This window comes from Marmota monax, unplaced genomic scaffold, assembly GCF_021218885.2.
Source record: "Marmota monax isolate L192 unplaced genomic scaffold, Marmota_monax_Labrador192_F-V1.1 WCK01_AAM20220418_F8-fsc00053, whole genome shotgun sequence".
NCBI classification, from domain to species: Eukaryota; Metazoa; Chordata; class Mammalia; order Rodentia; family Sciuridae; genus Marmota; species Marmota monax.
In genome coordinates, this window is record NW_026693153.1 from 9,413,279 (window position 1) to 9,437,342 (window position 24,064).

Here is a 24,064-nt window from a genome sequence, read left to right on the forward strand (position 1 = left end):
ATGTTACTTTATTTTCATTATTATGACAATTAGAACAGATTTCTCTAGAAAACATGCTGATTTTATTTGAGAAAACATTTCTTCTCCTCTAGGTGTTGGTTTGGTTTGGCTTCTTGGCATAATAAAATTCAGAGAAACACTAAATCCTGTATATTGGCAATATATATAACACCAGTATTTCCAGTTGTTAAATGAATTTTTATATGAAAGAATTTTACTTCTGGACAGTCCCAAGTCACAAAATAATTGAAAATTCTCAAATAAGCTTTTTGGGGGGAACTTAGTGAAGTCATAAATGCAACAAAATGTAGGGGAGGGATATTTTCTACATATTTTTTAGGTATTGTCAGAAGAGGATGGAGGCTCAGAGGAGTAAAGATTTTTAGTGACAGATCTTAAATTTTGATCAAAAAATACGATTAATTAAAGGAATAGTCTATTATTGGAATCAGAGAAATTGTTTATATAATAATCATTATTTCTTATGTACTAAAACTCAATTTTAAATTGCTTATCATTCTAGTTCAGAAGTTAAAAGTTATGATGATGATAGTAAGGTTAAAAAGATAATAAAGCATCATTAAGGGGAAGAATTCAGGTTAAACTATTTTTCTTCTTATTTTTCTTATCATATATAATGACAATAATAAAATATATAGATTATTCATTTTTAATATTCTTTTACATCAGCTATGTTGGAATCCAAATTTAAAATTATTATAAATTAAACAGTATTTTTAACTTTCTGTATAAACAATAATACATACTATAAAAATTCTTTCCTTCTTACCCATAATATTTTCAAAGAAATTGCAGAGATCCTTAAAATATTCTGGACTTTCTAAAGCAGAAAAAAATCACAGTAGTACAGGATTGATAATAACAAAAGTAGCAGTTGATTGATTTTGGAGGTTTAACTTTCCAGTCTCAGTAAAATGTTGTTTATATAAGTTTGCTATGGACACCTGTATCAACCAGTTGAATAATTATGTGCTTTTTCCAGAACTAAAAAACATGGAGATCTGAATTTCCCCTAAGAGTAACAGTATTCCCCATAGGACAAGTAAAGTTGTTCTACTGGGCACTGTGGATTTGGACATTTGTCTGTATTATAAGAATTATACACTGTCTTGATATTGAAGTTCTACCTTGTCTTAGAATATTGGACCTCTAATTTTGTTTTACTTTTTAAAAGTTGTTTGACAATTTGGCATCCCTTGCATTTCCATGAGAATATTAGAATCATCTTGTCAATTCTGAAAGACAGCAAAACGTGATTTTGATTGTGATTTCATTAATCTATACTTACCTTAGAGGAAAACTGACATGTTTTTCAATATTAATTCTTCTGACCAAAACACTAAATATTTTTCTATTAATTTTGGTCTTTAATTTCTTACAGAAGTTTTTTTTTTTTTAATTTATTTTTCACTGTATAGGTTTGGCACAACTTTTATCAGATTTATCACTGTTTTCATAAATTCTCATAAGTATTGCATATACTGTTTTAAATTTATATTTCTGACTTTATTACTAGTATGGAAATACAATTGATTTTTAAATATTGATTTTTACATTCTGGAGAACTGCTAAATTTATTTACTAGTTACAATGTTTTTTTTTTTGTTTTTTTTTTTTTTGTAGATTCCATTGGATTTCTCTTTGCGCAATCATATCAATCTTTAAAACATGTAATTGTGTCTACATTTCCAGTCTGGATAAATTCCATTTGATCTTTATTTAAATTAATTAATTAATTTTAACTCTTTGGTTTTCAATAAGAATTGTATATATTTAAGTTATAGTATGTAATGATTAATATACATAGATGATTACTACAGTCAAGCAAATTAACATATCAGTCTTATCACTTGGCTAGTTACCTTTTTGATGTGCTTTCTGACAACACATGAGATTTATACTCTTCACAAATTTCCAGCATAATACAATATTATTAACTATACTCATCAGGCTATAAATTAATTCACTAAATTTTTTAAATGTTTGAAAAGAAACTGATAGAGACTCTAATTTATTTAATTATGTGTAGTTGGTGTCCCAGAAGGAAGGTAATAGCCAAAAATATTGTTGAAGAAATAATGGCCCAATTTTATGATAAATATAAATTAAGAGATCAAAGAAGGTCAATAGCCCCACCCAAGGTAAATACAAACAAAACTGTACCAAGGCACATTATATTCAAATATCTGAAGGACATGATTGAAAAATGCAGTATCGAATTAGGTAGAAAGGAGTGAAGGGAGGGGAAGGGGTATGAGGATAGGACGATAATAGAATGAATTAAACATTATCACCCTATGTGCATATATGACTACATGACCAGTGTGATCATGCATCATGTACAACCAGACAAATTATACTCCATTTATGTGTGAAATGTCAAATTGAATTCTACTGTCATGTATGACTAATTAGAACAAATCTTTTAAAAAGAAAAATACAGTACTCAGGACAAAAAGAAAACCCACATATAACACCGAGGAACAAAAATAAGAACAGTAGATAGCTTGTCAGGAATTTCCAAGTCATAAAATAATTTAAAAAAACATATTTAATGGCTGAAAGAAAAAAGAAACTGTGATTCTAAAAGACTAAGTGAAAATGTGTTTCAAAAATTAAGGGAAAGTCCAGCGCAGTGGTGCATGCCTGCAATCCCAGAAGCTCAGGAGGCTGACATAAGAGGATGGCAAATTCAGAGCCAGCCTCAGTAACTATGAGGTACTAAACAACTCAGTGAGACCCTGTCTCTAAATAAAATACAAAATAGGGCTGGGGATGTGACTCAGTGGTTGAGTGCCCCTGAGTTCAATCCCCAGTTTATTTATATATATATATATATATATATATATATATATATATATATATATATATATATATGAAAATTTGTAAAGGAAAAGGGGTAAAGATGTGACTAAATACAAAAGGTGTTATTTTCTCAGTTTCTAGTGTTTTTACAAAGAACTGACTCTTTGAAGCACAAGTAATAGTAATTGCAAATTTTGCAAAAGAGACAAAATGGAGAGAAGTATACTGTTGGAAAGTTCTTACACAACACATACAGAAAATTTTATTATTTTCAGGAAAATTGTTATAAATTAAAACTGCATACTCTAAACTTAGAGTAAATATTTTTTTAAAAAATAGGTTTAACTAATAAACTGACACGAGAGGTAAAATTGATTTTTTTTTGTACCAAGGACACTGCACCCAGGTGCACTTAACCACTGAGCTACATCCCCAGCCCTTATTTGTATTTTATTTTGAGACAGGGTCTCTCTGAATTGCTCAGGACCTTGCTAAATTGCTGAGACTGGCTTTGAACTCAATCTCCCCAGCTGCTAGGATTACAGACATGTACCACCATGCCCAGCCAAAATTGAATTCTTAATAAACAATACAAACGTATGCAACAGAAGAGTAAAATGAATCAAATAAGAGTGGGACAAATAAAACACAACAATGGAAATGTACAGGGAAGCCTTCCTCTGGTGAGCAAACTCCTGGGGGTGCGGGTAACTGGCACTCTATTTCCCACACTTGGAATGCTGGGCAGTTTCTCCTAGAAGCTAGTTATATAACTAATACAGCTGTAATATCTAGTTGCTATGGTAATGTTTTTTTGTGAAGAGGCTCTGTGCTATAGCTTTATCCACCTGGACCTCAATACTCAGCTCCTGAGAATAAGGAACACCAAACAATAATGTATTTATGGCACTAATGACATAAAGTAACCTACTGATATAAATAAAAGTTGGCAGTTTGGCCTCTCTGTCGCTTTATCATCTTCCCTGCCTCTGCATCTTGTTTCAATGTCTCCTTTTGCTTTTCCTTACACAGCAAAAGAACACAGATGGATGAATTAAATAACAGAAATTTATTTTCTCAGTCTCAAGGCCAGAAGTCTTATGGTGAAGATCTAAGGAGAGACTTTTTCTGGCTTGCCTTCTCACTGTGTCTTCCCATGGCAGATCAAAAAAAAAGGAGCAAGTTTTCTGGTATTTCTTCTTATAAGAATCCTTAATCTATCATGAGTACCCATGGTCATGAAGTTATCTTGTTGCTGAAAGCTTAGTCCTTGTCCCCAATGCCAATCCAATAATGAGGACACAGTTTTGAGAAAAAGGAAAAGAAGGTTTATTGCCTTGCTAGCAATAAAGAAACACAGGGCACTCCTGCTCCAGAGGCTGTAAATCTGCCCATCAGCAGGAACAGGCTTTTAAAGAGGTGATTCAAAGGCTACTTTCCACATGTTCTTTGTTGGAGTTGCAATTCACTTGTTAATTTGTGAAATAGTAATTTCTGAGATCTTCTGGTACCATCCCCAAAGTCTGGATTTTTTCATTTCTAAGGTGTGTTTGCAATCAAGAACCGATAAATCTATCTAAAATGAGGAAGAAAGGTAATCCTGTTTCCCTTGAGATTAAGAAGTGAGAGAGATTAGGGAGGAGCAGGAAGATCAGAAGAGAAAGAAGCATGTCCATTTTAAAAATAAGTTGCAGAGGCAGAGCAGCAAGTGCTATATTCAAAGAATAAAGTTTACCACTATTACAGTTCCCCACTGTCAATTTCTACATTCCACTTCTGTGGTAAATGGGTGATGATATCTCTGAATTGCTTCCTGCTGAGGGGGATGAAGTTGGGGGAAGTAACCCAAAGTCTTATTCTCTATCAGGTGGGGCATGGACAATTAAGGGCACCAACTTGGCAAAATGCTCTTCTAAGTTTTACCTTTAACTAAGTTGAACTTTTAAAGTACAATTTAGAATCCAGAGTATATGGTAACAATAATCACAGGTCTGCATGGATTAACAAAAATGAAAGTATAGCCTTAAATCTCTTCCATACTTAGCAAACAATGTTAATCATCAGAAATTGACTTAGTCAAAGCAAACAGATATAAGACAGGTCTTCAAAGGACAGTATGGCCCTTCTACATCAGATACAATGTATAAAAGAGAGCACTTATTGGTTATATTGCCTGTAAATTACATAAACTTTCATTTTATAAACTTTTACATAACACTTAGATGAGGCTTAGACAGATAGTTTTCAGATACATACACATACTTAGTCACATATATTTTGGGTTATTATAACCTAAATAACTATTGTTTGTTATAACCAGTTATAACCTAAATAACCATTATAACCTAAATAACTGTTGTTTGTTTAACCAGTTACAAAGCAGTCATTTAAGACTTTAAAACAGGTGCAGACCCCAATTCCTTTAAGATTTAGTTTTCCAAGTAATAAAACCTAACAAATACTAGAAAATATCAATAGATAATAGCAGATCAATGTTTCTGACTTTGCTTCATATCAGTACATTAATGTCCAAGTAACTTTGACTAGGCTAATTGTAGCCAATTTAATCACAAACACAAATTCTTTTTTTTTAGAGAGAGAGAGAGAGAGAGAGAGAGAGAGAGAGAGAGAGAGAGAGAGAGAGAGAGAGAGAGAATTTTTTAATATTTATTTTTTAGTTTTTGGCGGACACAATATCTTTGTATGTGGTGCTGAGGATTGAACCCGGGCCACAGGCATGCAAAGCAACTGCTTGAGCCACATCCCCAGCCCCACAAACACAAATTCTTTAAGATTCACCTTCTACAAACATTCTCTGGTTTGTAGAAGGCGAACTTGCAACTTAGACATTCACAACTTATATCCTTAGGTTTGTCCTCATTCATACTGGATTTTAACACAAGAATATCACTTTATCAGACAAAATATTTTCTTATCCAGAAGTATTTCTTTTACCTTCTAATTTTTCACACTAAAATATTTCCATGCATATTACTTTCTTTTCTAGTTTTAAACTCTTCCTTAAATTCATATTCTGAAATCAACCTTATGAATGTTATCTGTGCATTTTATTTACACAACAAATTTCATCCCAGGTGAGGGTTGCACAATCCAGCATATACAAAAAACTCTGCCTTAATCTTTTTTCTCCCAAGTTACAATCAAGGTGTTAGAGCACAGAATATTTCTGAGCCTGACCTGTCTCCATTATCATTATCTCAATGCTATCAACTTTGAGTTCTTCACTGACAATTGTACCCAGGGGCTGCTTTGGGGCCATTTTCTTATACTATGCATATTGATATTCAATGGAGGAGGCCCTTTTCTTCCTTTTTAGGCTTCCTTGAAGATCCCTTTTCAGAGACTGCCTACAATACAGGGATTGGCCTTAGTTTCTGTCTTTTTTCTTTTCTGGGTGTAGTTATTTATTCTGTCTGTCTACCCAGGTATTTAGTTTGATGGGATACTATTATAGCAATAACTGCTTTGCCCCAGCGATGAATATCCCCTTGCAAAATGAGACGACCTGTCAGATCTTAAAAGGGGAGACTATTCCTTTCCCCAGGTCATAAACTAACAGTGCTGAAACCTACTGCCAGATCCTTTGTGGCTAGCACACTCTATCCTCCAAAGGCAAAAAGGGCTAGAGGGCAGGGCAGAAGCCAAGTTCTCTTTGGCCATTTTTCTACAGTCCAGGCAGGTTTTCTGGAATTTTCCCAGTTTAGGGCTGGTGTCCTTGGCCCACAGGGAGTTGATCTGTGGCTGCCTGGGACCAGGCTGGCAAATAGTGCTGTTAGTGCCAGCGCTGGGTTCAAAACATTGATATCTTTTTAAAACTCTTTCTTCTGGTGTTCTAATATCCTTAAACACAAGAGACAGTGCCTTTTGGCAACTTCAAATTAGTTCCTGCCTGTTCGGACCTCTTATTGTGAGACTGCATAAATGCCTGTACAGGCAGAATCTCCTTCATATACTTTACCCCTGACAGACCAACTTCAACTTCAAGATTGTATAATAATTCATAAAAACCATTCAAAGCCCAGATTGTGTTACAGTAAATGACTTAGACTACTGGTAAGATCAGGGCAGCACGGGACTGGAGCTGAGGCTCAGTGGTAGAACACTGGGTTTGATCCTAAGCCCCACATAAAAATAAAGAAACAAAACAATGATATTATATCCATTTATAACTAAAAATATTAATTTTAAAAATCAATGCAGCATGGCCCATGTCTTAAAGGTCCAGTAGCAGACAAAAATATCAGACAAAAAAGATCATTAAAACCACAGCTGACAGACAGACCCGCATGTACAAATTTCTTCCACTTACTTTATGTTTGATAGATCGATTCCAACTGCAAGATTGTGCAATAATACAGAAACCTATTTAAAAGCTAGATCATTACAGTAAAAATTATCTTACATAGACTTATACCTATAGTTGGCCCTTTATTCAACTCACTTTACCTCTGACAGACCAACTCCAATTGCAAGATTGTACTAACAGAAACACAGAGAGACAATCAGAGAGAAGCTCCTAAACCATGGCCAACAAATGGGAACCTTTAAATTGACTAGCCAACATCTTTCCCAAAAGACTACCTATTGGCTGTGTCTTACAGTAACAGATACAACAAAACAGACAACCAGAGGGAAATCCCAAGCCCAAGGCCAGCAAACAGATGAAAAGGGAGAACAGACCAAAAGGGAGTAAATATCCCTAGGTTTTCAATTCCCATTGACTCCTATACCAGTGGCATCACAGATGTCCTCAGAAAGAGGGACCAGAAGTTCCCACAAAGAAGAATCGGATGTGTGGAATCAAGGGTCTTGACCTGCACACTTGAGGACTTACCAAATGGCCAAGGGAATCATGACTTTACTGAGGTCAGTTTCCTTTTTCTCAAAGTGGACCATGATGGAGCAACCTGCACCATTTAGGGAGAGAAACGGGGAGTTCCCTGAAGCAAGGAGCTTCAGCATATGCTGGGAGGATCTCTCCATCTATCCCTTTACTCAGAGGAAGAGCTTTTCTGGTTCAACCCGAGGCAAACTCACCTATCTCCTAACTCTCCTACAGTTGGCTCCTAACAGTTTCACCAGCACCTTGAATCCTCAGCCTGGAATTGTGGTTCCTTGGAGATCCAGGCTTGCCCAAGTAAGCTGGAGCAGGGGCTGCTCTCAGGTCCTATCTTGGGTGCTAAAGTTCTTGACCTCAGTCCTTGTCCCTGATGCCATCCCTCTCCCCACTAGTTGAAAATGAGAACAAAACAGAGATATCAATTATCACTACTTTTAGGCAGGATCATACTGGTGGCCTTAGTCAGTGCACTAAGGCAAGGGGGGAAAATATAATGCCTGCAGATTGGAAAGGACAGAATAGAACTATTTTTGTACATACACGATTAAGATTCATGAATATAGAATTTTAAATGGAATTATGAAGTACATAAAATGAATAAACAAATTATAGTCAACTTATAAATATGTATTATACATTTTGGGCACAAATATTAGAAAATCAAATTAATACAAAACACCATAGACAGTTGCATAAAAACATGGTATTCTCATGTGTGTATTTAGAAAGATGTGTGCAAGAGGTACATACTAAAAGCCATAAAGCATTGCTTAAGGGAATTATTCACTTCTAAATAAATTAAGATATGTATCATGTTTACATATGAAAAACTTACTATTTCTAGAGATTTTCAATTACCCCAAATTAGTTGACATGATCTATAAAATCCAATATAATTTTTGGTAGAAAGTTTGTATGTTCAAATATACATATAGTTTGGTAGGTAGACAGATCAAATAATATCAAACAATTTTGCAAAAATGAAATAAGTTTTAAAAATTTAAAAAGCCTTGAGCTCTCAACCTGTAGTCCTGCCTTCTAGATTTTGAACAGATGGTCCTAATAATGGTTAAAGTGAGTTCCTTAAAATACCTCCCTTTTTTGTTTCCATTTTTCTAGAGAATTCTGAATGATACATAAGGGCAGTTGATTTTTCAGACACTACTAGTTTAATTCAATGAGAAAACAGATAGTATTTTCAATAAATACTGCTAGAAAAACTGGCTAACTATATTGAAAAAAATTAACTGCAACTCTTATTCATGATATACATATAAATAAATTGAAATAATCCTTAGAACTAAATGAAAGTAAAACACTAAAATATCTAGAAGAAAACACTAGATAAAATCTCTGCAACTATAGGGTATGTACAAATTTGTTAAATGAGATATATTTAATGACCATAAAATTTTGATATGTGGAAGTTCAATGAAATTGAAACATCTGTTTTTCAAACGACAACATTATGAATATAGTTATAATTAAATATTAAGTATGATGTCCGGATGTACTGTGATTAGCATTATTTCAATCTCAATTCCACATTGATGCTGAAATAAAGTATTTGTTGGCTAACTTATACAACTAATCTTTTAAAATGTAGACATTAATTCTCAAGATGAAAAGATACTTTGGAAAACTGTCCTTAAATATCCCAGTTTATATAATACTTGTGGAAACAGATTAAATGGATGAAAAGTAGATTTACCTTTGAAAATTTTTCTTACACATTTGAATGCATCTACTCAACATCTACAAAATTTTCAAGTCATTCTTAATAATGGAAAAAAGGATGATAGATATGCCAATGTCCATTGCAGTTTTTGTACATATATCTTTATACCTCAAATATTACAGAAAAAACAGCATTAATAAGTATAAGTAATATGGACTATTTTTCTATTTCTTCCTCTGTATCTCAAGTCAGGACAGCTAAACTGTTTTTATTATGAGCTACTTAAATTGTCAATTCAAGCACTTAAACCATTACTTTCTTAGTATTGAGGGATATGATATGTCTACATATTAGGCTTTATTGCCCAGGATAAATAATTATAAGTTTAATTATAAGATGAACACCTTAATCCATTGAAATGTGTCCTACTAATACACATCCACTGATCCACAGCCCCTTACTTCAGTCACAGGATAATAAAGTCCAAACATTAACAAATAACTAATATAGTCAAGATCCATTTCAAGCCATCAGATAAAATTGATAAGAAACTATATTTCCTTTATTCTGCTTATTGTATGTTTTCAATCCTTCATTCTTCATCCAAGATATTATCCTTGATCCTTGTCAAAATGCTATCTCTAAGTCCTCTCAAATATCCCCTTCCTTAACAACAGCTGTGACAGTCTGTGTTTTGGAGGCATGCCCTCTGCCTTCACAGCACTCTCCTCCCCCACCACTGCCACGCCCAATAAAATCTCCTTTGACTAAGTGTATATGACAAATGGAGGAGGAAATAAATATATACTTTAGCTGTTTGCCCTATTAAACAAATTCCTAGCCAACTAAAATATAGCAGTTACCTTTTACTGTATTTAAAAAATTGTGACCTACCAACCCAGGAAAAAAAGGAGGGGAAATCTGTTTTTCTAACCTAAGCCAAAAAATCTTCTATTGCTCAGGTGATTGTGATTCCCTATGTTTCAACTTAATAACCTTTAAATAAAAGGGAAATACAAGGTTTGACTCTACTGTCATTGAAACATGTTTACCAATTACTAAAGATTGACCTAAATTAACTCCTTGTTTAAATAAATAGCCAATTACAAGGCTATTGGATACTGGTACTGATATTACAGTACTATCTCTTATGGTAGGAAACAAAAATGCACAAGTGTCCAAAAGTTCCCTGTGGCTACCATACGCTACTCTTTCCAATCCACAACAAATCATCACTCATGTTTATCCATTCTCCAAAGTCAACTCTTAAATACATTTAAAAATTTATTTTAATAAATCCCTAGAAAGATATAAACATGGTGATGTTAAAAATAAATCTAATGACTATCAGGGACAAACATCCAGCTTTTTAAAACATTTAATTTCAGTGTCCATCATGACTATTAAATTTTATACCTGACATTTCCAATTATACAGGCCTGTCCTGTGTCTATATATTGTATACTTAATACCAAATTTACATTTAAACAAATAAACACTCATCAATTAACATTTAAATAAATATATAAATCCAATTCAAATCAACTAATATAAATGTCTTTAAAATTCTAACTCATATTTTTTTTCCACAAATTTTTCTAGGTGGCCAAAGTCTTAAGTTCTAAAAAAAAAGAAAAGAAAAAAATGTCTAAAATGTAATATGATATCCATTGCTTCTAAAATTTTTAAACACAAAAAATTAATGCTATCATTTACATTTTTCTAATATTTTTATTTTTTACAATTAAAATAAATTAATTAACATTAACATAAATAAGATTGCTCTTCATAAACATGACTTCTTAAATAAATAAATTAAAAATTACAGCTGATGTCTAACTGCTTTCTCCTTTTTTTTCCATTGTTAAAAAACTGATAGGTCCCTGCCTCCATTGTTTATTTAGCTCCCTCCTTAAAACAGACATTACAAAAAAATTAAGAAAAGTTGTCAGCAATAATTATAAATCAACTTTCAATATCTAATATGCCATTACCATTAGTAGTTTTTGTTAAAAAAAAACTTATACTTTTACAACAATAATTATTATTTATAATCAAAGTTATATGTATTAAAATACTTATATTCTTCTCACTTTCAGGCCATAATATTTTGCCTTTTGCTGATATGTACACTGAATTAATTATTAATGGTCATACTAAAATTTTTTCTTTAACAGACACAAACATTCATGTTTTATGCCTTACTTATTAAAAAAAAAAACAACAACTTTACTTCTCCCATACTTAGAGTTTTTCTCCTACTATCAAACACATTAACAAATTTTTTTAGCACCAATTGCTTTTCACATGCCTCTTGATGGACAATTCTCTTTGTTATGTTACACATTTTCCCTTTTCCTTGATTTCTACCATTTCTCTTATAAATCAATTAACAATATATAAAAATAAATATAAGCAAAAAAATACTTGTTTTTATTAATGATAAACAGACTGCCTCAAATCTCTCCACAACAAACTAAATTAACTGCCATTATCCTGGCACTAAAATTATCATCTACTACTTTAAACATCATTACAGCATTACATATATTACAACATTTCGCAGTACTATAACTCTGATTATCAAGCCTCCCAATCACAGTGGACCCTTGGGGAATCCTCAAACAACACCCAAGCCATAGTAACATGTACTGTGTTTCAGTTTCTATAACATCAGAAAACTTTCATCACCTCAAAGCAATTCAAGTTTGACCAGTCATACTTTGAATTTCCCTGCTGAAGTACTGCAGGCAGATTGTGAAATTTTCATTCTGCTGCCTTAACTAGAAGCCTCTTGTATACCTTTTTTACCTACTTTATTTTCCCAGTACCTTTGGATATATAAAACAGAAATAAATCAACAAATTAGAGTCTTTACAGGGAGGCAAGTACAATTGAATGAACTGCCAGGACTTTTCCACTTTCTAAATAATAAGTCACCACCATATTTTATATATAACTTCACCAATTTATTTCTCTTTCTTCCTAATTTTATTAGCCATAAGAAATTCCATATGTCTAGACCATACAGCTGGACTTTTTCTTTTTTTAATAGCACAGATCTTTTATTCCATCATTGAGACTCAGGGATATTAGATTATTAACAAGTTTGTCATGGCTGTCTATATAATGCTCTGTTCTTCTAAAAGGAAGACTATGTAATGCCTCCAAGCATGATGAGTTTACCTTGCCATTAAATTCATTATTGTTTATATTAGTCATTTACCATCAAGAATAATTCTATGTTTTATATATATTAAATATAAAGTACCTTCATTTAGAACATTTCTACTACCTCTGCAGGGATTATTCATCAACACTTAGATGAATCAATTAGGCAGGCACTCTTTTTAGTGTAGCCTGTTAAATTTCTACTTTAACCATTGCGTGTCATTATTTAGAATGGGAATACATACTAAAGTTCATAGTTTTCAGGCCATACAATTCCCTCCATTAGACTTAATTGACTCCCTATTACAATGTTACTCCATTGATCATGCAGTCTCAGTATCTAGGTTAGCAAAAACTCATCAAGTTTCCAGTGTTCCTCTGATGGCAAGATGCCCTAATTATTTATCTGAAATCTCTACTTTCTAGGTCATTGGGCCCTGTTCTCCCACCATTGGACAGCAAATATGTTGCCTTTCACTTAATTGATAAATATAATACCTGTCAGGTTCCCAGGAAATATCTCATGAGTCATATCCTACTTTATGCATTTTCTTCATCTTAGCTAAGTCAGATTTATTTATTTGGATTTTCCTAATAGGGTTCCTATTCTGATAATGCTATTATAAGAATTAAACAATGTTTTTAGCCATTTTTCCTATTTGCCTTTATTAATTTACTTTGCTTAATCCTACAGGTTTGAAGCTATATTATCTAAATTTCATTCATAATATTTGCCCCCCATAATTTGCCTAAAAAAAAGTCTCAATTGAAACAAAGTCAAACCAGTATCAATCTTAGAGATTCTCTTTTCTTATCCTTTAGCACATTGGTTATTTCATAAGACCATAGTCATAGATTTAAAGTGTACTGTGACAACCAGACTCACAAGAAGTGATAGACTCACCCAATGTCTATTTAGCCAAGTACATTACCCAAGTATATGTAGCTTTGAGCAAGAACACCACATAGGAAAAGTAGCAGCACTGTAAGGCTTGGATACCCAAATATACCTTCCTATGCCCCATCACTAAATGCAATCTGATATCAGTACAAATCAAATTAGCACAGAGACATGAAGGTCGAGGGTCTTTCAGTATGAGTTAACATAAGTAATTTGTTTATCACCTTGCATCTAGAGGGATATATGACTTACCTCCACTTTCAGTGCATCTATATTCAGTACATTATATCATATAAAATCTTGATAAGTGTAACAATATACCTATGATGATTTCAGATCAGCAATCAGTTCAGACCAATTCCAGCAAACTAAATGACTACTATGCATTGATATCAATCACTTAATTGATAATATAATACCTGCCAGGTTCCCAGGAAATAAGAGTCATATCCTACTTTATGCATTTTCTTCATCTTAGCTAAGTCAGATTTATTTATTTATCATTTTGATGTTCCATACTTGATTCATTCCAGCTTCCAATTTTCTTCCGAAGATCCACCAATATTTTTTATTATCCAACTTTTCTTAATTTTTATAACTAAGCAATACATTTCTTCCTAAGAATGTATGCTAACAAAAAGAGAATTCCATTTCAAGGTTGTCTAAATGTCAGTTCCTCAGGGGGAATTTCAATGTAGAGGAAAAAATTACAGTTAAATTGATAAAAGTTTCCATACATGATAATATTTTATAATAGCTGAGATTTTGTTTAAAATAATCCTGATAAATTACATATTACATGTGTAATTTAAAATTTAAAGAAATATTGAAAAAATATTTTGTTTCATGTACTCTGACTAAAAAATTGTGTACCATGTAAATGAAGAAAATTTAGCTTTTGACATAAATCACTGGAAGTATTTAAGAATTACCTTTAAAATACTAACAATAAATTATAAAAATAATATATTAAATAGAATAATGAATATGCTAAGAAAATTATGATTTAGTTACCTTTTGCAAAATGAATCATGTATACTATATGATATTGCTGAAACTTTCCTGCAAATACAGATCAAATTTTAAAGACAACAAATTAAATCATATGGATTATTTTTAAAGACATTTTTATTTTGTTTTATTATTGAAGACCTACTGGAACCAATCTGAAGACAATGTAGACAATTTGAGTTTTTCTAAGAAACATTTTTGATAGATGTATGATAGAAAATATTTATTGTATGTCTATTCTTTAGATAAATCTCATAGTATTTTTCTTGGAACTGTTGACTTATTAAAAGCTAAAGTGTTTTACAAATGCTCAAACAGAAGCATACATTCATTCCTCAAAAAAATTAACCTAAATTTTCATTTGGTATTATTATTTTTTCAAAGTAAATATGCTGAAGAAAACACATTGCTCAAGAAATATGACTGTTTTACTAAAAAACTGAGATAACTATTTCTATATAATAATAGTAAAATATAATATTGTGCCAATGAAATCTCACTCATTAATTTACTTCCTATTCAGGAATATGATCATTTTAATAAAGAAAAAAATCCCCCACCCCTTTCTCTTACATTCTCTCTCTCTACACACACACAAACACACACACATACACACACACATAGAAATCATTGTCACATTTTTTATTCCCATATTTAATAGTAAATCTGTTTCTTATTTCTTAGCTAGTCTCCTTGCCTTCTGCCCAGTCAATTCCTACCTCAAATCATAGGAATAATAATGCAATCATAAGGCTGATCTCTGAAATCACCTTTATTACACAAAAATATTTTAATATTTATACATTAATAAATATAATGTCACATGTGATATTCTTGATAAAATACATTCAATTGTATAGATGAGCTATGAATCATTTTGATGTTCCATACTTGATTCATTCCAGCTTCCAATTTTCTTCTGAAGATCCACCAATATTTTTTTATTATCTAACTTTTCCTAATTTTTATAATTAAGCAATACATTTCTTCCTAAGAATGTATGCTAACAAAAAGAGAATTCCATTTTTATCGCTCAGCTAGAGTTTCTGTGCATGGCAGAGAAACGCAAAGACTTATTAATTTGCAGATCCAGAAGAGTGGGCTATGCTCATTTAAATATGTAAGTAAATATATATGCCAACATCAGTTAAAACTATTTCTCAATAAACATTTCTCACTGTTTCTCTATAAATTGACAATTATTACTTGTAAATATGGAAGTTCCTAGGTAATCTAACTAATTGGCCAAAGCTAAAAGCTCAGATAAAATTGAGCACAATGTTTTCAAATAAGTTTCTTATGGGCAATATTACCAAACTAGCACTGGGGCCATATCCAAGGAAACATAATGTAAAGTTGGTTTCGTTCATGCAGAGTTTATGGACTGTGTGTTAAAATGGCAGAGTAGTGGTTAATTCATAACACTGGGGCGTTTCCCTTAAGACTGGAAAGAAATAGTCTGAAATCTCTGTGACAAACATTTATTTCTTCATTATTTTTCTTAAGGTACCTATAACCTCTTTGTTCCTCAGGCTATAAATAAAAGGATTTAGCAGGGGAATTATTATTGTGTAAAATAAAGAATACATTTTTTCCTTGTCCTCAGTTGGTCCAGACCCATGGTGCACATACATCAAGAAGAGAGTGCCATAGAACAAAGAGACAGAGAGCAGATGGGCCCCACAGGTGGAGAAGGCTTTGCTTCTGCCCCTTTCATTCTTCTTTCTCAGGATGGCAAAGATGACATAGAAGTATGAGATGATAATAGTCATAAAAGTAAAGATTTGTATAATGGCTGAAAAGATTAAAACCAGACGTATATTAACTATAGGATCAGTACAAGATATTTTGAATAGTTGTAAAATTTCACAATAGAAATAATGTATGATATTGGACTTGCAGAAAGTTAATCTAACTAACAAACCCACATGAATTGCTGAATGCAGAAAACCAACGAAATATGAAGCACCTATAAACTGAGTACAGAGGCTGTTGGACATCACCACTGGATACAGCAAGGGATTGCATATGGCTACGTAGCGGTCATAGGCCATCACTGACAGAAGGAAACATTCCGTGGTAGCACTGGAGCCAAAACAATAAAACTGTGTTAAGCACTCAGCTAGGGATATCTTATGATTCTTAGATAAAAAGTTGATAAGCATCTTGGGGGTCACAGAAGATGAAGTGCATGCATCAGCCAAGGCTAAACTGCTGAGAAATAAGTACATGGGGGTGTGAAGGTGGGGGTCCTTCCAGATGAGAGCAATCAGGCCAAGGTTGCCCACCATGGTGATGAGGTAGATCACAAGAAACATCAGGAACAGGGGCACCTGCAACCCTGGATGGTCTGTAAGTCCCATGAGAACAAACTCAGTCGCCAGAGTCATATTTTCTTCTTCCATATTTGATCTGGACAATCACTAAAATGTAAGATCAAGTAACAGAACAGTCAAAAATTAATCATAACAACAGTGATTGTTTTTGTGATTATATGTTCCTAAGAGATATTTCTCATCTGATTAGTAGTTTTAAAATTTTACTTTTGTCTATTTTATATCTATTTTCATTTCTCTACAATGAATTATCAAACTGATAATTTAATACTTAGAGAACAAGAGATATTTTAATGTGTGAAAACATTAAAAATACTATTTATCTAAATGTAAAATAAAAATTTAGGATGCTTCTCTAAAAAATTAAAGATGAGCATTAGAAACAATTGTGACACGCTATTTTTTTTCACTGAAAATAAATGAGGAACTAATGTTTTAGAATTCTAACATTAAATACCCACAGAGAATCCTAATATACACAACAAAATAAATTGTTGAAAAATTAAGAAGCATAAAAGATTTTGCCCTGAATATACTGCTCCAATTTTCTTCATAAAGTCCAATTACCAAATTATTAATATTCCTGCTTTTAGTTCCTACAATGTATCATTCAACCAAGAACCAGTAAGCTTTATAGATTTTTTTCTCAAGAGTCATGTTATATACAAGGAGACACAAGGAATGACTTTAGTCAATATTCTTATGATTCCATGAAATTATGGCATTTTTATTGCACTCAGCTGTACAAACCTTAAGCCAGAATTTTCATTCTACAAGGATACAAATAAGTGAGATTCAATCAACACAACCTATATCTCATTAAGAAACTTTTCACATTATAAAATAAACTCTGAATATGTTGGATTTTTCTGATTACTATTAATTTTCCATTTTTCATTTTTCTATCAGTTTATTTCAAAACTCCTAAACAATTTTGCAAACTACACACAGTAAAAAATTTAACTGCATCATAAAATGTTCAAATGGTATTTACTTTCTTTAATCTATTCTGATTTGATTGCTGATTTTGAAAAAAAAATCTTGTTCACAATTTTAATTTTTTACTTAGATATTTTGTGTTCCGACAGACACATTGCAAAATTATAATGAAGAAAATTGTGAAAATCTATGTTCTCACCCAATTCCTGTAAAACACTGGAAAACTGGAAATGTGCTCATTTTCTGAAAGTAACAAAGGTATACACAGAAGCAGTATTATTTTTTCAGCAATATTCAGCAAAAACTCCAAACTGAAGGGACATAGCATTTCTTTCTTCTATTTTAAACTCATTCTTTAAAAATTTTTGAAATTCCCTGAATGTTTATAAGAGATTCCCAGTAGGATGAAGTTAAAGTTGTTCTACTGGGCATTGTGAGCTAATCAGCAGATCATCCACACAGCTAGCTATAACAATTAAAATTACAAATTATGTCCTGAGGGTTCACCGTAAGGGCTTTCTTATAATCACTCAACATAGTTTATTGTGAGCTTTTTTCACTTCTTTTATTTCTCTTAAAGTTATCACAAACTAAAGTGCCTGATAAACCAATTTCCATTTAGAAATCACAAATGTTCCTTAGAATTAACATTTTTAAATCTGAGATTAGGACCTTTTTTTACCTGATATTCTTTCAGCATTTCCTATCTCAGGGAATAGGAAACCCATCAATTCTTTATGCAAGAAATAAACTATGGAAACTTCCTAATATTAACTTCACGTCCACTTCATTGTTTCAACCAAGTCCTGTAAGTTCTATCTGCTAAAGATGTCTTAAATCCAGCCATTTTTTTAAAGAGAGAGTGAGAGAGGGAGAGAGAATTTTAATATTTATTTTTTAGTTATCGGCAGACACAACATCTTTGTTTTTTTGGTTTTTTTTTTTTTTTAATTAAGACAAAATTTTATTTTGTAGAGCATTTTTTTAGGATATACCACCTCCTAATAGATGATACTATTATAAACCTTTAGAATATATTCCAAATCCAAATTATACCAAATCTTCTCAGCCACATGTGGGCCTCCACTCTGCTCCATGACACACTAACCTTTCTTTTCATAATATTCATCATACTACTTAATTGCCTCTCTGTTTGACTACATTTCTTTCTTGTTATAATGGTTTCAGCCATAGATCCATGTAGCCTTGTAAACAGGCTCAAAAATGTCTAGCATGTAGCCTGGTACCTAGAAATTGCTCAATAATTTTTTAAAAAATTAATATATGCATTAATTAATGAAGAAAAAATAATTTAAAATATATTACTTGGCAAACTTTTGAATATTTGTTCAAAAGTCCATTAATCCCTTTATAGCCTCTTGATATGCTAGTAAATAAAAATACTGCCTACATATTGAAACGTAATGAAAGTACTATAGTAATCAGTATTTTATCTATTTTATGCTCCTTTTTTCCTAGTAAGAGAAAACTTGCTCTTTTTTGTTTTTTTTTAATTTTTTATTGTGGGTTGTTCAAAACATTACAAATTTCTTGACATATCATATTACAAAGCTCATGACATATCATCTTTCATACCTTAGATTCAAGTGGGTTATGAACTCCCATTTTTACCCCAAATACAAATTGCAGAATCACATCGGTTACACATCCACATTTTTACATAATGCCATATTAGTGACTGTTGTATTCTGCTACCTTTCCTATCCTCTACTATCCCCCCTCCCCTCCCCTCCCATCTTCTCTCACTACCCCATCTACTACAATTCATTTCTCTCCCTTGTTTTTTTTCCCCTTTCCCCTCACAACCTCTTATATGTAATTTTGTGTAACAATGAGGGTCTCCTTCCATTTCCATGCAATTTCCCTTCTCTCTCCCTTTCCCTCCCACCACTCGTCTCTGTTTAATGTTAATCTTTTCCTCATGCTCTTCCTCCCTGCTCTGTTCTTAGTTTCTCTCCTTATATCAAAGAAGACATTTGGCATTTGTTTTTTAGGGATTGGCTAGCTTCACTTAGCATGATCTGCTCTAATGCCATCCATTTCCCTGCAAATTCCATGATTTTGTCATTTTTTAGTGCTGTGTAATACTCCATTGTGTATAAATGCCACATTTTTTTTATCCATTCATCTATTGAAGGGCATCTAGGTTGGTTCCACAGTCTTGCTATTGTGAATTGTGCTGCTATGATCACTGATGTGGCAATCTTTGTTTTTTTGTATGTGGTGCTGAGGATCGAACCCCGGGCCGCACGCATGCCAGGCGAGCGCGCTACAGCTTGAGCCACATCCCCAGCCCAAATCCAGCCATTTTTATGTCTCTTCAACTAACCTACCAATCCAATAGTTGTTCATCTCTTGCCTGGACTTATTAAATATGTTTCCAACCACACTGTCTACATATGATGAGAGAACTATCCAATTCTGTTTTCCACACTGAAAACAGACTGCGTTGTTTTACGAACAATTTATAAGCATGCTCTTTTCACTTAAAATGTACGAATAATTTCTCATTCCACATGGGATAATGGTTACAATTCTTAAGCCTTAATATCTTTGTCCCTATTCTTAAAAATATAACCAATAATTTCCCATTCATAGTTAGAGGGGTTTGGGTATTGTATTTGTAGACTATTTACTCTAATGCTAACTAATTAGAGAGATGATCACCTGCCCTGAGTGGACTCTTTCTTGTCCAATAAGAAGGTCCAGGGAACAGAGTAGAGGACAGTGTGGCTCCTAAGTTGCTATTCAAGACCTTGGGAGCCCAATCTGGAAGCAGGTCTTATTTTATTGCACATTTACTATGTATATATACTTGGGTAGCTGAGCAGATTATAGGCATCCACTAATACAATTTCTTGCCAACTATCTGTAGAGCAACAAATCGAGGAGTGGGCCATGAAGCAAGCACAGGAACTGCAACACATGCCTCATGCCCAGGGCTTTGCCTATGAGGTAAGTGATCTACCGATCATACACCTAGCATGAGGGGAGTGGCCTGCCACTCAAACACCCTTAACGTTTGCCATGTATGCAGTACTCCATGCACTTGTCCCCACATCTCCCCACTATAACTGTGCTGCAAAGACTTCAGCCAGCATTGATGTTTTTTGTTTGGTGGTCTTCACATGATTACATAAGCATCTCACAACACAAGAAAAAATTCTCACTATTATAAACAGTAGGACCAAGGCAATAGCCTTATAAGGATGTTAATTTGGCTATCAGGTTTTTCCAATGTTCAGTTAGTCTTTGGAAGAAGGAAGAGGTTGTCAAGATAGATACCTTAGTCTCATTGATCTTGACAATTGCCTTAGTAAGGTTACGCATAGTCATAACATAGTTTGCATCCCAAGTACCCTTAATAATCTGAGAAAAATTGGAGAAGTGTAAGATTACATTTTCAGATATAGCATATTGGGTTACACAAATACTACAAAATTCAGGGTCACAAGTGAACCTTTGCAACATAAACAGAATATCTAATTGTTCCTGGTAGAGGTCTAGTTCTTGCTGAATGACTAAAATAGTGGTTCGGGACATTTTATTTAAGTCATTTTGAATGGCAAAGTCTTCTGCCATGGCAGTAGACAAGTTGTTTACAGTCTGAGCAGTCTGGATACTCTGAGCGAAGCAGCAGCAATGACTGTGGCAGCGATGGTGGCTACCAGGGCAATAATCCCAGTGATGATGAGGCTAAGTGCACACCTGGTTTGGTGCAGGATCTCATTAAAAAGATTCTTTATCTCCATGTCCCATGGACTTCTCTACTCTTTGGACAAGTTCTCTGGAAACCAGATTTCTGGGGGCACTCTGAGGATAAATATATGTTTAGCTTTTATAGCAGGGGTTAGATAATTTATGAGCCAGCAGGATGTATTGACTGCACAACGGATCTCTGTATGAGTGATATTTATGCCATCAGTATTGTTGATTATTAGCATAGCAAAGAGTGGTGTAACACAAGCTTGGGTATAGTGGGTATGGGTATAATTCTGGATAAAGACAAATCCATTGTCAGCGTCTGGAATCAGTTTCAATCCATTCATCTAGCTGGCTGTTGCCCATTTGATGGGTTTAGTAGCCAGCAATATTGTTGTGATATTCATCATGCCATTACTGATTTCCTACATAACAGTTGGTAATGGCTTGTGCCATGTAGCAGGTAGTGAAGTAGCCCATGTGGTTTTGGGCACATTCCTTACATTCCAGGGGGCTGCACCCACCCAGGTGCATAGACATTGTTCTCCCCCAGAGAAATTCCTCTTATCAAGGAGATAAGGTATGGCTGTGACACACTGATTCCACAGGATGCTATCATTATCTGAAGGGGGCTTTCCAAAAAGTGATGCTGGGCATGTTGGCAACAAGTGTTTCTTGCATTTGCCATTGGGGAGTCTATGTCTATAGGTGCCACTAACTATAACTCTAAGGTCAGTGAGAGATAGCCCAAGATATGAATTTTATATTTACTGACAATATTTTCATTGTCAGGAGCAAAATAGAGGGGACTGTCTGTATACTAGGTTTCTTTATCTACAACAGAGAAACTAATGAGCAGAGTAGGTATGGGGATGTCAGTATTCCAGGGTACTGTCACCTCCTGGATGTATAACTCAGGATCAGTAGGTTGGAGTTATTAGAGAAGAGCTTAGGTAAAGCCCTTTCCCAATTAGCTATGGCCAAAAGGGGTGATCTAGTGACAAGGGTCCAACTTACCTGATGGGGGGCTTCACTGTTAGCAGTGAGTGCTACACACAATAGGCCCAGGAATGAGGTTGCCACTAGGCAAAGGGGTCATTCTGGTGGCTTGGTCCACAAGACCTTTAATATCACCCCCGGTTATTTTACATGAGGTCCATTTGTATTGTTGAGTCCTTTGTGAGGTTTCTCCTCCAGAGTTAGTTCCTTCATCTTCTTGGTTGGTGGTTCTGGGGGTCTAGGGCTTGACATTTCTGGCAGGCACCCAAGTGGGGTGGGGCTCCTGTTAACATATGCAAACTCTCAACCCATGTTTAGGAGGGGCCCTGGACCATTCCATGCATGTTATGGGATCGTTCCATGAGACCATAGGTAGATGGGAGGGCCCCGAGAGGGGGGCTCAGTGTTTATGGGCTGTTGTTTCCATAGAAAATTTTAAAATTGAAAGAAAATTTAAAGTAAATAAGATTTTGTTCAAGGCATCATGAGGAGACTTGGTATATTTTCCTCTCTCTGTTTTGTCACATGGTCTTTAATTCCTTGTGTGTTCTTTCTATGATGCCTTGAGTCTGAGGGCGATAGGGGATTCTAATTAAATGCTGTATAAGCCAATCATTGCAATCCACTTGAAATTTCTTGGGGATGTTGGCAACAAGCGTTTCTCACATTTGCCGTGGGGGAGTCTATGATTATAGGTGCCATTAACTATAACTCTAAGGTCAGTAAGAGATAGCCCAAGATATGAATTATTATATTTATTGACGATAGTTTCATTGGCAAGAGCAAAACAGTGGGGATTCTCTAGTTTCATTATCTGCTATAGAGAAACTAATGGGCAAAGTAGGTATGTCAGTTTTAATAGACATGGGAATATCTATAATTTCAAAACATTTATGTAGATAGGAGATGACCTTTTTTGTGGTTTCTCCTGTGGAGACTGTGGCCATTATATAGCCTGAATAGATATATATGATTACATGAACATATTTTAAATTTTGAAAAGATACATAATGAGTGACATCCATTTTCTGTAAAGCATTAGATTTTACCTCTCTGGGATTCACTCCAGTGTGTGGTAAAGGATCATTGGGGAGAAAGAGTGCACATTTTTGCAGTCTCTGACTAGCTGTTTGCAAGCCTCCTTATTCCTGATTTTATGCAACTGCCATGGCTAAAAACCAGCAGAGATGCTTGAGCGGCTTGTGTTTCTATATCCTGTGTGGCCAAAATCCAGTCATCCAATGTGCCATTTCGTACTGGTGTCACTGCTGCTCTATGCTCCTTATATAGACCGTCCCAGATCAACTCCTTGGCTAAGGCCACCCTGGCTTCTTCATGACAGACCTTTCCTTCTACTTCCTTTTTTACTCTGTCAATAAACTGCAGCAAGACCTCAGTGGCTGTCTGCCTTAGGTCCTGTATAGAAACTGTACCTCCCCCAGCTAATAACTTCCTCCAGGCTCTGAGAGCACAGAGCTGCACCTGATCAAAATAATTTGGCAGCCCTGTGGCTTGTTCTGCAGGAGAACTGTAGATTCCCTCTCCCTGCAAGCATTCAGCTGGGCAGTTAACATTTGTGTGATACCCCTGCTGTTCACATTCATCATAGAAGAATGCCT

The 24,064-nt window shown here is 34.0% G+C and overlaps 1 protein-coding gene across 1 annotated transcript; it reads right to left on the reverse strand.

Moving 5' to 3' along the window:
- Nucleotides 1-15,929: 15,929 nt before the first annotated feature.
- LOC124100054 (olfactory receptor 5AC1-like) lies at nt 15,930-16,862 on the reverse strand. Its single transcript, XM_046455363.1, has one exon. The coding sequence runs from the start codon at nt 16,851-16,853 to the stop codon at nt 15,930-15,932; it is 924 nt and encodes a 307-aa protein (XP_046311319.1). The 5' UTR covers nt 16,854-16,862.
- Nucleotides 16,863-24,064: the final 7,202 nt, after the last annotated feature.